At 44.7% G+C, this 14,217-nt stretch overlaps 1 protein-coding gene across 1 annotated transcript in view; it reads left to right on the top strand.

Annotated features, from left to right (window-relative positions):
• Window positions 1-515: 515 nt before the first annotated feature.
• rnf220b (ring finger protein 220b) overlaps window positions 516-14,217 on the top strand; it is a 30,463-nt gene continuing 16,761 nt past the window's right edge. The window contains exon 1 of the mRNA XM_061078746.1: window positions 516-1,107. Within this exon, the coding sequence (XP_060934729.1) occupies window positions 516-1,107 (592 nt within the window). The remainder of the gene's footprint in view (window positions 1,108-14,217) is intronic.

Below are 14,217 nucleotides of genomic sequence, written 5' to 3'. Positions count from 1 at the left end.
CTGATGATTAGTTCATTATTCACAGAGAAAAAACAAGAAAGTCTTTCCTTTTCCAAATTTATTGGATTTTCCCAAATCTAATTGTTTACACCACACCATCGAATTTATCCTTTTCAGGTTTCCTCGATCTGTGTTTTTTATTAGCAATTAATTCCATCGTAATTATTTGTTTACAGCCACAGTATACTAGGCCTCCTCCAGCCCTTTTTAATAAAATGAAATTAGCCCCAAACTATTATTAAAAAAATTATCCAGAGCTGCAAATGTGTTTCATCAAAAGCAGAGATTAAGATTTAGAACTTTCCTAAATAATAAGAAAATATAAATCTTTGCTAATATTTAACATATTTACTTTTAACAAAGCTCAACTGAATTATTACAAATCAGTGATGTGGGAAGGAAAATATTCACTTTTTGTTTAAACTGAATAATTTTGAGATGATTAGTATTTTCCTCTCACGTTTAGTTCACACTATCCTCTCTCTCTCTCCTCAGGACCACTAACAGGGAGGTGAATGGACCTTCACCGCCCCTTCAAGATGGACAGCCCCTCCTACCTGCCAGCTCCACTGGCCTCCCCTGCCCTCATGGTCCTCGCCTCCACCGCCGAGGCCAGCCGGGATGCCTCCGTCCCCTGCCAGGCGCCCAGGCCCTTCGGCATCCCTGCTTCCATGGAGAAGGATCTCCACCTCCCCTTCCCCTCAGCCTCCTACACATTCACCTCCATGTACCAGCGCCAGGTTCCCATGTCAGGCACCTTCTCCACCCGAGACTTCCCGGCCTCCCTAATCCACCTGCACCCTCAGTTCACCCCACCAAACCTGGACTGCTCCACGCTCGGCATGCTCAACCACAGCGGCGTGGGCGCCTTCCGACCTTTCTCCTCCCCGCAAGAGGAGAGGGAGTGCGGCGTTTACCAGTCCGCTTTCACCCCGGCCAAGAGGCTGAAGAGCTGCTTCCCAGACGTGGAGGGGAAGGAGTTTGACTTTGGCTCGTTGGGCGGCTGCCTCAAAGCCGGGGAGGACTCAGGGAGGAAGCTGTTCTCCATGTCGGGCCTGCTGTCTGATGGAGAGGCCTCATCGAGCCCGGAGGAGCGCAAAGAGCACAGTGAGTATCCTCCACTCACAGAAAGCACACAAGTGATCCATGTTCCTGTCTGTACACATGCACCGCTTCCCCGGCTCACATGGGAAACTCACACAAAGTCACGTCTCACATCTTCTAAAGCTGTACAATCGGCAGAGTTTAATTGAGCACATCAAGACCTTGCTCCCCCCCCCGACACAGCAGCAGAGATTTACATATCCTCTGCAGCCGCGTCGACTAAAGGTGACAAACTGAAAGGAGCCTTTATGAGCAAAGATGTATCCGACAATATTTTCCCCTTCTTGCACTCTGGTCTTCATCGTCTCGCAGGGCAAAGGGTTTACAGAGGCCCGGCTGTGACTGACTTTGACACAAGTAAATTGAATAGTGTCACTTCTTCAGCTTAGTGATCATTAGCCCCATATGACCATTAGGCCTTTTGGAAGTCAGACTTTTTCTTGGCAGCCGAGCAACACAAATACATCGGAGCGTACGGAGGCTTGACATAGGCGGAGTGAGAGTTGGAACGAATGACACCCTGTCAGAGATAACGAGGTGGCAGAGATAGAGAGGAAGGGATGGAGGAGGATAGAGAAAAAGAGAGAGGGAGAGAGAGAGAGAGAGACGTGACGACGCGCCGCAGACCGAGCATCCCGACGACAACCCTCGGCTCAATATGGCCGCCCACACCAGTCGTCTGATTTGTTGACAAATGAGTGGGAGAGGTGTCAGTCAGCGCGCTGTGGAGGAAGAGACGCTCCTCATTACTCCCGGGGATAATTGCCCGAAGACGCGAGGGCACAACACTCGCCGTAGAGGGAGAAGGGAGGGGAGGGAGGGAGGGAGGGAGGGAGCGAGAGAGAGAGGGAGCCGGAGTCAGGAAGGCAATGCTAGGCATGATGGGAAATCAAACCCCCTCAGTGGCGGTCGCCAAGGGGAGCGCCTGACAGATGAAAGGGACCAGACAAAGACAGAGAGAGAGAGAGAGAGAGAGCACCCAAAGGCTCGGCAGATCAGAGGGGGACACCATCGAAAATAATGACAATGCTAGCAGGAGAGGGTGGGTGGGGGGGTGCACGGAGGGGAGAAGGCAGTAGGGGGGGAGACGCTGATGCACGCTCTCGTACACATCACCTAAAGGAAACTTTCATCCCACACATAAAGGGCGGGAGCAGGGACGAGTTGTCTTAAGAAAAGTTTTAGATTGTGTTGCCGCGTGTGTGTCTCTATGCATATATGTGCGTCTTTGTTGAAACTTGCTGATTTTGTTGCGGGTTGGGGGGGGGCTGAGTGACAGGGCCGGGGAGGCGGAGTGGCAGGAAGGAATCTCAATATGGAATTTTAATAAGGACGAGGAAAGGAGGAGATGCCAGGCGGCGCTGGCGTGAGAGGTGTGTCTGTCTGACAATGTTTGCTCTGTGCACTCGTGCGTTGTGTGCACCCCTCACCTCCTGATTTTTGGGAATCTCATTTGGGGAATGTTGACAAGGACAAAAGACGGAGTGGAACAGAACATGGGGATCACCCCCCCACACACACACACCTCCCCCCGTCCAGAAAAAAGTGGGTGAAAAAATGGATTTGAGCACATTGGAAGCTGCTTTTCCAGCTTTATCCAATTAGATTGGAGCTCAGGCAAACTAAGAGCTTTAATGCAATTGAGCTCCCGGCACTTTTCTAAGTCTGACATACACTTGTTCCTCTTGACTGGGTAACAGACAGTCACTTCAGGACCAAAAGTCTTAAGTGTTAAGCTTGGAATCTTCTCGGGGTGTGAGAGCGTCTGCTGCTCGCACGCTGCTGCAGCAATGGCAATGCAAATTCTCACTGAATCACAAACTAGACCATAAAATCCTACTTTCATACTTTCTAAGTTATCTTCATTATAGGGACTGTCTGTGTGGCTGGGCAGTGAGGGCCATGGTCTCCCCTCAAACATGTCCACATTAGGAATTAGTGATACTTCTTGACATCACCCGGGACACTACACCGCTACGGTCGAATGCTGCTGAATCTTACACTTTGTGGAGGTATTTTTGCATAAAGAGTGATCTGATGGGTCTTTTCCGAAATTTTATGGAGAAAACACATTGAGGTAACGTTAATTCTCTTCAGTTCTATGGGCTAACTAAGTTCTTTTCTGTGAAGGAGTTTGCATACTTCTCTAGAGTTGACAAATCACTTCAGGATCTATAGGGATTTATCGATAGTGACATGCGTTGTTACATCAAGAGTGTGTTATCGTCATTATTTTCACAGGTTGCCCAAAACGAACAGTAATCTATATCATATATCATATATCATATATCATATAGCATCACTTCTGAGCACCAATGACAAAGGGCTCTCGATCCTCTTTTACCTTCTTGTAAATCAACACAATGAGCGGGTATAGGGCGCCTCTTCCCATCATTACCAGTGGATGTCTCCTTCTGTCCATTTAGCGTCTGTCCTCTGACAATATTTCCCTCCAGGACTCGCGTCTTGTTTTATCAGGGAAGGTCTGAGACGCACGGCGTGCTCTGACAGCTGTTCAAACAGCCATGCTGGCTTTCAAAGGGCAGATGTCTTCACTGGAGCGAGTCATGCTTATTTTCCTCGGGGAGATGCTTTCCGCCGCAGGCCTGAGCTCCAACTAAAATGGCCCTTTACCAGAAACACAAGTTGGAAAAGCGGAGGCGTGGAGTGGCGAAAAAACACACCTCGGCCAGACGCTGACAGTGTGTGTGTGTGTGTGTGTGTGTGTGTGTGTGTGTCTTACTGAGGTGGCAGAGCTGAGAGCTGTGATAACTGGAGCCAGATGTTTGAGAGCCCCTGTGTTGTGATTCTTGTAACACGTCGAGCTCCTGGATGTGGCTGTCAGCAAACTGAGAATCCTATATTCTGCACAGTGGACAAAGAGAAACACGGAGGCCAATAAAAGACACTCGACTGTTGTCCACCAGACAGAATAATGTGTTCACCGATTTATCTCCTCTTCCTTTCTTTATCCTCACTCCAGTGACACGTCTGTCCCGGAGCCTCTTCGACAATAACAATTTCAGAGTCTTGCGTTAAACGAATGTTTGTTGCTCACTAGTCACTCACACACCTCTCTATCTGCTCGTACAATAATGGCTTTGATTGGTGAAACACTGACTTGGTGGGAAAATTCATTTTCTCATGTTGCGAAATTTGATGCAACTTTTATTTGATGCAAATGAAACATGCTTGTTTTCTTAAGGACTTTTTTTTAATTCATATTGGTCATATTTCAAAACTTTGCTTTTCCAAACATCATCAACTGCACAAGAAGCTGTACAGGAACAATGAATGTGATCACTGTCATTAGGTGTAACGCCTGTGAGTCTGTCTACTTTAATAAGGGGAGACTCACACTATAGAATCATCAGGTGTTAAACATGGAACAAACTCCTAAGCACAATAAAAACCCGAGCGTCAGGCCTGTGAGTCACACACAGACTCCTCTCCACTGGGACGACAAGACACTGAGAGACTCATCACATCCTCACCTGAGTGAAAATAAATCCTGCCAGTTAATAGAGGGCAAACATTTAAGCATAACACACACTTATGGTTCTCCAGCAGACACGCTCAGTGTGCAAGTGTTCTCCACGGTCGGTTATTCATGGGTTGTTAGCGGACTAGTGCAGCGCCCGGACAGAATCAATATTACATAGATTCATCTTAGATTTGGCACATGGATTATCTGTGCTGTGACGTTTGATGGGTTTGAGCTTGTTCCAGGCGCGGCTTACATGCTTCGTGCGTGTTGCATGTGTATGTGTGTGTGTGTGTGTGTGTGTGTGTGTGTGTGTGTCTGAAGGTGGGTGTGATTCTGCATCTACATGTTTAGACGGATATGGCTTTAATTTTTTCTTTATTACTGCTGTCAGGTGAAAAAGACATACCTCCAAAGTGTCACGTTTTCAGGAATATAAAGTGGCAATCTCCAAGATTTTTAATTTCATAAGTCTGTTAAGTCGCTATCTATCACAAAGTGAGGTTGGAGAATTTATACTATAGCCTGCTGATAAAAAATTGCAATATTTATACATTTGCAGTATTACGAAATCAGTGGCTGTGGTGACATTCCAATTTTGACTAATGCAATCCAAATATATCCCACTGTTGCCGTTTCAAATTAAAAGCATTGAACTAGCAAACACAATTTGACTTTTATAATTAAGTTGTCAAAGGAAATGCAATGTATTTGTCAGTGAGCTTAACACTTACTGCTATTTATCAAAAATGCACTTTGAAATTAAAAAAAAAATGTAAAGGAAGAAGCTGTTAGGTGAAGAGCTGCAGGTCGGCTCAGCTCCTCTCTGCTGTGTGCATCCTCACATCGTGTGCAGCGTAAAACCAGATCTCAGCTGGTCACAGAAGGATGGAAAATAAATTCTATTTGCTCGTTGTTTAGGCCAAATTATATATTACAGGATGAACCCACAGAGAAGTTTGGGTGATCAGTCATCACATCATGGAAATTATCAAAATACTTCCTCTGATTTTTTTTAAACCAAAACATGTCTGTGCATATTTTCCATAATTTATTTTCATGCATAACATTATCTCACACACACGCACACACACACACACATGCAGAACCTCTACCACACGCACACTCTCACCGTGCGTGCTGATTAGGCATAAGCGAGGGCGTCCGTGTTTTCTGTGAAGCAGTCGTTGACGGCTGCTCGTATCGAGTGGAGCCTCCCGCTGAAAGACACAGTGTTTACATCCCAGCGGCAGACCACAGGAGATCAATAAGCAGCCACTCGATGCTCATGCATACACATATAGTATCCGCTGTCCACTATTATTCCCTGGGTGAATGCTCCCTCTTAGGTGGACTCGCATGTGCCCTCTATACATCAAGCGTCACGCTCACATAGGCTTATGGCAAACCAGGAGTAAAACTGTGAAGAATAAAAAGATCTAAACAATTATACAAGGTGGTGGGTCATCTAAATACAGACTAGAAAGAAAAGTACACAAAAATATGTTTCCAGTGGAGCACGGTGTTGTTTCAAAGCCGCATCATCCCAAAAATAAAAGTGACATCTGCAGCCCGCGCTCTGACTGACCACACTGGGTGTCTTGATTTCAAACATGCAGGGAGGAAGCATTACAATATTAATGGCGGCTGTGTTTGATGTCAGAGCACGCCGCGGTTGACAGTTCCCCCCCCTGTTGTGATGGTAGTTTGTTCTCCTAATGTTCTCCCAAGTAAAAGAAGCTTTCATCCTGGCAGGAGGGGAAACTTCTCTGCTTCTTGCCTCCCTCCCTGCATCCTACAAGGACTGGCGAGGGGGGGGATTTTCCTCATGCATTTCGATGTTGATTGTCTGTGTGGTCTGCTGTAGTGCTCATGCATATGTGAATACATCAGGAGTGCAGCGTGTGTAACTGTTTATGTGTTACAGCTTCTGTGCAGGCATAGTCAAAAACTCTCAGGCTGTGGACCACACGGCATGTCGGAGACAGACAGGATTTCTATAAGTCTGGCACTAGGCTTTTACAGTAGCAGGGGGAAGTGTGTGTGTGTGTGTGTGTGTGTGTGTGTGTGTGTGTGTGTGTGTGTGTGTGTGTGTGTGTGTGTGTGTGTGTGTGTGTGTGTGTGTGTGTGTGTGTGTGTGTGTGTGTGTGTGTTTTGCAGTGCCCATCAGCACCTGTTAGACGGTCAACAGAATGTTCAGCTGAAACATGAGTCATGGCACATATCGTATCTGCCTCCGTCGGCCCACAGGAACAGCGCTGCTTCTGTGTCGTGAGGCTCAAGTACACAGAAAGACACGATGAAAGAAAGACAGAGAGAAGAGGAAAGTGACAGAGAGAGAGAGAGAGAGAGAGAGAGAGAGAGAGAGAGAGAGAGAGAGAGAGAGAGAGAGAGAGAGAGAGAGAGAGAGAACAGGGGAGAATAACGACAGGGCCCAGGGTCGTTAACACAACAGCCTTGTTTTATTTGAACGGAGGCCATCTCTTCTTCTTCCCCTCGCTCCATTTTCCCTCCTTCTCTCACATCTCTTCACTGCTCTGTGCACCTGATCGACCTGCATCACAGCTGCCTCTGATCTCACATCAAAGACCTGGTGTGTGTGTGTGCGCTTATTTGTGTGTGTGTGTGTGTGTGTGTGTGTGTGTGTCTGTGCTAGAAAGGCTCGAGGTAAAGGTAGAGGGGCTGTTTCTGAAGATTGAATCGCATATGCGTAAGAATTGGCACACACACACACATGCACTGACACCGGCTCACACACACACACACACGCAAGCAAGCATGCACAAACTCACATCCTCCGTCGTGTCCCCGGAGCCTAACAAATCAGTCAGGCAGATAGAGAGGGCGCAGAGGCCAAACGCTGAGGTTAAACACATGCTGCTGAGGAGCAGAGGAGACAGACAGCAAGACCACACCAATCTTGCAAGTGTGGAACACACACACACACATACATGTATATATATAATATACAGTATATGCATGTTTGCCGGGTGTCACACACAGACCTCATTACAGCATGTCACTTGTGCTTGTTGCAAGTCTCCCAGCTGTGGAGGAGCGTTGCAAAAGCCAACACGTCAAAGGAATGCCAAGCGTGATCGCCTCCGCTCCCAAATACATGACGGCCCGACATCACTCAGCAGCTTTATACACAGGATTGTTAGCCATTATAGAAGATGTGCAAATGTGTTTGTGTACATATATATTTTCCTTGTCTAATCTCTCTGAGGTTTCGACAGTTTTTTCCCCTGTTGAAAGGTTTGTTTTTTAGGGCTCAACACTCACACTCAACAATTTATAGCGGGCGATAAAATGTTATTTCTGATTCCGAATTAAATTTTGTATTATCACTGACTGATGGAGAACAGACAGTAGACTCCACACAGGCACAGATAATTATTTATCATTCTACCGTGGGAATATTCTAGTGCATTATATAGTGCATTAATTTCAAGCATAGTGCACTACAGGCTGGGACACATCTTTAGAAAGAAAGTTAATATTTGTCGGCTTACACAATCATGTGCATGTGACAGGTCAAACCCAGAGTACTTACACATGCAGCCTAAAGACCCCCTGATTGATTTTGCCACATTCAGTGCTGCTTAGCTGTTCGCCAAACTCCCATCAGCGCCAGTGCACCTTATGCCTCAAAGGTCAAAGTTTGTCCGGACTGACCTCTCACCCCGCTGTGTAGGGGTGTAAACACTCCCCCAATTCTCCTCGGAGAATAGCACCGGGTCCGCGCCATAAATCACAGGCCTGATAATTGGTAGGAAAACAGCAGTCCAGCAGTATATAACCTTTTACGTGTCGTCTCGACTCTTTATTATGGTGCTAATGAGTGGCCGTGGATCAGGGTTCGAGCCGCACGCAATGTGGAGAGAGGGTGAGGGGGTTAACCTTAGTAAAAAATCTAGGCTACTGCCTCCTTGCACACTCACAGTGGTGGACACACACATTCATACATACATAAAGACAGGAAGTCAGTGTGCACACACACACACTCACACACAGAGGGCAGGCAGACTCTCACACAGGAGGACACTCACACCCAAAAGATATGCGCGTATGCAAACATTCCCTCACACACATGCATATGCAAACACGCAGGCAAACACGCAGGCAAACACACACACACACACACACACACACACACACACACACACACACACACACACACACACACACACACACACATGCATGCATGCATGCACACGGAGGCTGGCAGGCTCAGCAGTGTCCATTACAGGCTTCCATTAGTATGGAGATTGTGCTAATTGTCCCCATAGACCACACAGGCAGAGCTCGGCAGGCCCACTGTGAGTCTGTGAGGCTGAGTAAGAGCAGTGACTCTGCTTCACACATCCTATTGTCTCGGTAGTGACCCTATTAGTGCAATTACAAATCAATCACTGAATGATTATGGGATGCATGCTGTGGATTGTTTCAATGCAAATTACTCTATTATGGCACATAGAGTGGCGTTGTTACTGTATCTGAGTTTCACATCGGAAAAAAGTTTAATCAGCAGCTTTATGTCATATTACACTGTAGAGGGCTCAAGATAATAATTCAGCTCAAGGTAAAGGTTTGTCCAGTGGGATCGATCAATGAGTTTGCAGTACTAATCACACCTGATACAAGATGGACATCTGCTTTGTATTGGGAACAGGTGTAATTACAGAATCACCGTGGGTCAGTTCTTTAGCCTGTAACAGACAAAATAGCTTAATACGAACATAGTTTTTACATTGTGTCTGATAATGTCACATACCTTTCCTGTAAAATTCTGGACTATGCATAATTTTTATTTTGTATTAAAATCTGGGTTTTATTTGAAACTTTAATTCCTTAGAATTTACATTCTGACAACAAACATACTTTCGGAATACAAAGCTTCAAATCTATCTAATGAGTATCCACGATAATATCGTAAACTCCCTCCAGGTTGAATCAAAACTGCTTAAACCTCCTGTGTTTATATGGTTTCATTTGAATACTGATTATTTTACTTCTTTTCATTTCAATTATAATCTTGGTATTAAAGGAAACTTTGAAACCTTTGAATTTCTGCTCTGATAAAAAACATACTTCGGTGCTCGGGTTCTTTCAAACACATTCATGTCAGTGTAATCATAGATTTCTGTCTTTACAAAGTGAGAACTAGATATGTGTGATAAAGGAAGGTCGGTGTTTGATTGACAGCTGATCTCTGTGCGGAGCAGAAACTTCAACACGACGAACTTTGATTAACAAACATTGAGACAAAAGAAGTTGAAGATTGACACACAGATTCTAAATCACTGCTTTTTTTCTTGTATGCGACTGCTACACAAACTCCTCCCCCCCCCAACCTCCACCTCCCAGTAACAACGTCCAGTCAGACTCTCTCTACTCAGGACCTGACCCCAACCAGTGAATCTGTCTGGGTGATTAGAATAAGACTGTCCTGTTCTCATATATGTTACTTTTCTGTTTCCCTCGGTTAATAACAGCTGTATGTTTGCTGTGTTTGGATCCAGTGTGATTTCCTGTGAATATTTTAAGAAGTCAGCTATGGAGTCTGGTTGACGCAGTTAAACATCCACTTGAGACACAATCTTTAAAATCTTTGTCTCTGTCTCACTCAGAATGTCCTGAAGTCGACCTCTGACCTGTGACACAGCTGCTGTAACGTCCTCAAAGTAGCTCAGAGGACAGATCCTGAAGCTGGATGAGTGTGTAGATCCACTGAGTGGTGACAGTGAGGGGTAGTAGTTGTGTAGAAGCTGGTTGTGATCCTCTGTGTCTAAGAGCTGCTTCAGTTCATGGTCTTTCCTCTTCAGCCCAGTATCTCCTGAAGCTCTCTGACTCGACTCACTTCAGTTTCCTGCTGGGATCTGATCTGCTGCTCCACATCCGAGCTTCTTTTCTCCAGCAGTGGGATCAGCTCAGTGAAGATCTCCTCACTTTCCTCCACTGCTTTATCAGCAGAGCCATTGACAGCCTCCTCCTTTACAATTTTTTTTTTTTTTCATTGTTTTTATTGCAGTTTTTTTTTCTATTCAACAAACAAACAGTGTCTACAAAACTAGACACAAAACAAAACAAGCACAAAATATACATGACAGCTCTTACATAAAGGATAAACATATGGCATGATACAAGAGATGATGAATCCAAAAATGGGCGCCACACTCTGTAGAACTGATCTATGCTGTGATGTATGATGTTGGTGAGATATTCTAAAGGGATCAATTCAAAAATTATTTTGCGCCAACCACACTCCTTTACAATTTACACCACTTTCTAATTTACTGCAAACTTTAGAAGATTTTGGGGCATTTTGAAGCCGTCAAAAAGCCCATTCTATTGCCCGAATAATAATAATAAGAATCCTCACAATTTCAATAGGGCCTCACATCTGTCAGTGCCTGTCAGTGCTCGGGCCCTAATAAACTGAATATCCATGAGGATACATTTAACGTTACACCCCTTCAGGTCGAGTCAGACTGTTTAAAATGTGTTCAGCATCATTTTTATATAATAATGTGCTAGCAGTGTCTGTATTCTGTAACTCACCAATCGTATATAATTAAAAGTTATTGCCTTTATTAGTTTATTAGTATGAGACAGCTGCTTGTATCTGAATTCTGGATCCTCTGCTCTGGGGTGGGCTGGTTTCGGGGTCCTGCAGACTGGAGTGAGTCCAGTCTCATTAGCAGCAGCTCAAAGCTCCCAATCAGTCAAGTGGAGGAGATTGAACTGTGAGCGGCGCCTGTGTGACCCCACTGAGCCAGAACACAGGGGAGAAGATCTATGCCCGCTGGCGCTGCCACAGGCCTCTTTGTTCTCCTGTGTTTGCTGACGGGGGGGGGGGGTGGATCGGAGGGGCGTATCGATGGGGATCACACTGTGCTGCGCTCACCAGGGCTACACGGAGGTGTGTGTGTGTGTAAATGATAGATACATGAGCACACACACATTTGTACACTCTCCCACCCTCTTTCTAACGAACAGACCATTACAATGTGTGCATAATCACAGTCCAGTTTCAGACACACACACACACACACACACACACACACACACACACACACACACACACACACACACACACACACACACACACACACACACACACACACACACACACACACACACACACACACACACACACACACACACACACACACACACACACACACACACACACACACACACACACACACACACACACAATGAATCTATCACCAAAAGTAAATTTACAGTGTGATGTGGAAGGTCACCACTCCACTCAGAGTGTTATATTAAAGCTCAATACGTCTTTTTCTCAACAAGGCACCGGGCTGAGGAGAGAGAAGATAGTGTGGTGCTGGGATACCAGACACAACATGCAGGGATTTATCCTCAGAAGAAAACAACAACTATAACAATCGTTATTTACTGCTGACATTTCTCTGCACTTTAATGCTAAAACCAAAGCAGATTCCAACAGTCGGACAACACAATCACAAATCAGATTTATTAGGTTGAATTTCATCACATGCACAAGAATCCAATGCAACCAAACTCCAGTCACAGCACTTACATACAGGGCTTCTCTACGCAGCACTATTTGTATCACACACCATTCATACACTGTTGGCACAGCTGGCGTCAGGAGCATTTCGATGTTCAGTAATCCTGTATTGTAATGGTGCTCTTAGAAAATGGAAAAAAAGTAGAATGACAGCAAATTACTCTCACTCATAAATACCAGTCCCCTAAAATGCCAGATTCCATCAGGATCAATGAATTACTCGTAGAAATCCACAAAAATGTTGAAAAACTCCCCAATTGTTACATCTTTCAACCAAGTTTCACAGTAATCCATCCAGTAGTTTTTTTTCTATATAATCTTGTTTACAAAGGGGCGGGGGGGAAAACATGATCTCCTTTGGCATAAGTCGTTATTTATATTCAAATAAACGATTTTCTAGATTTTAAGAAGTCTTCACCTTTAAAAGAATAAAGTAATCCTCCGACATCCAGATGATCTCTTCCCTTTCTTGGTTAATGGAGATAAGCTGCTCAATCGTCTCTATCTTTCCAATATTTGAAGATCATCTGGCATAATTGTTTCCTCATCCAGGCAGACACAATAACATCCTTTCGGAAGTGTGACTAACCCAAACACAGGTGCATCACACAGCGCCAGGTGCTTGTGCTCGTACCAGCAGCAGTCAATCGCTGGGTTTGTGACAGTATCAGATGTTATCTGCAGGAGAGGTGTGAAGAGATCTGGCTTATCTGTGATAATGCCCGCTGATGAGGCTGAAAGGAGGGATGCTGTCTGAGAGTCTCAACAAGTTCTGGCTGGAGGCCTCAAGGGGCTTCACACGCCCACATTGAATCCCAGGGCTGCTCCCTAATGGCTGAGGTTCCCACTGCTCACCTGCACTGCACTAATTGTATGTGGGACAGGTGTGTGAGGGGAAAGCAAGGGGGTGGGTTTTCCTTGGTAGAGCACGGCAATGTGTGTGTGTGTGTGTGTGTGTGTGTGTGTGAGCTGCGTGAAATCACCACCTGATATGGAAAACCTATTTTAATTATTTTAAATGTTAAATTTGAATGTAATTACTCTAAAACAGCAGTCGAACATTTCTGGCATTTTCCTTGTGGTGCTGTGTTTTTCTTATTCTTTTTTATTCCTAGCCAGACATTGGCAAGCGCTGATAGAAAAAAAATCATAATAAAATGCAGATTATATTGTTAATCTGTAAGAATCAACCCAGCAAAAGTTTCTTTGTTAATTTGTCTTGTTTGTATAGAATATGTCGCTGGGTTGCTTCAGCTAGATTTCAGCTATTCTAAAGTGATGTATCTGTAAGTTTTGTGCATCATAAATCATTATTTTATGACTTTCTCTCAGAGAGATGTCAGGAAATGTGCATCAAACGTGGGATCCCTTTTGATCTGCGGAATCGAATACCTGAAAATCGTTGTTTTTAAAAGCTTCTTGTGGATTTTTACCTGCTCTTCTTTCTTTCTTTCTCTCTCTCTGGGTGTTTCCATATTCGGTAAGATTTTTGTTAGTAAATCGTAGGTGGCAGGTTTGCACCTCGTTGGCAGAAAAGCATCATTGCTCTGTAGTTTTTTTTAATCACGTGCAGTTAAATACTTTCCATTGATTCCATACATCTCAGCGACTTTGTGTTTCCAATTGTGGTTTCCTTGTTTACGTCTGCCAAAATTTCAAGTAGCATTTCTTTTATTAGACCTGAGACATACTTTCGCAACATGGTGTGCAGTAACTTCTACACCCAGCCAGGCACCGTGGTGTTACTTTCCATGATGTTAAATACAACAGCAGTAATGTAAATTCACTCAAAATGAATCATGAACTGTTCATCTCTTCCCCTTTGAGGTACATGAACTTGATTTCATATTTTTTTGCTTTAACAGGTCAAGCATTGTTTGACCTAATCAAATCAAATCTCGATCACATGTAGTCATATATTTTTTGTTAGATGCTGGAACTGTGCTAATAACTGTGCCCTAAACCTCTCACCACCATCTGGGAACCTCATCTAGATTTTCACAATGCGGCTCATGCACCTGATAGCTGCAGCCAGAACACGAATGTTGTATTGTCTGCTGGTAGA

The sequence above is a fragment of the Limanda limanda genome, chromosome 9 (genome assembly GCF_963576545.1).
Source record: "Limanda limanda chromosome 9, fLimLim1.1, whole genome shotgun sequence".
Classification (NCBI taxonomy): Eukaryota; Metazoa; Chordata; class Actinopteri; order Pleuronectiformes; family Pleuronectidae; genus Limanda; species Limanda limanda.
The sequence above is the reverse complement of the archived record's forward strand: the minus strand, read 5'-3'. Positions and strand labels throughout refer to the sequence as shown.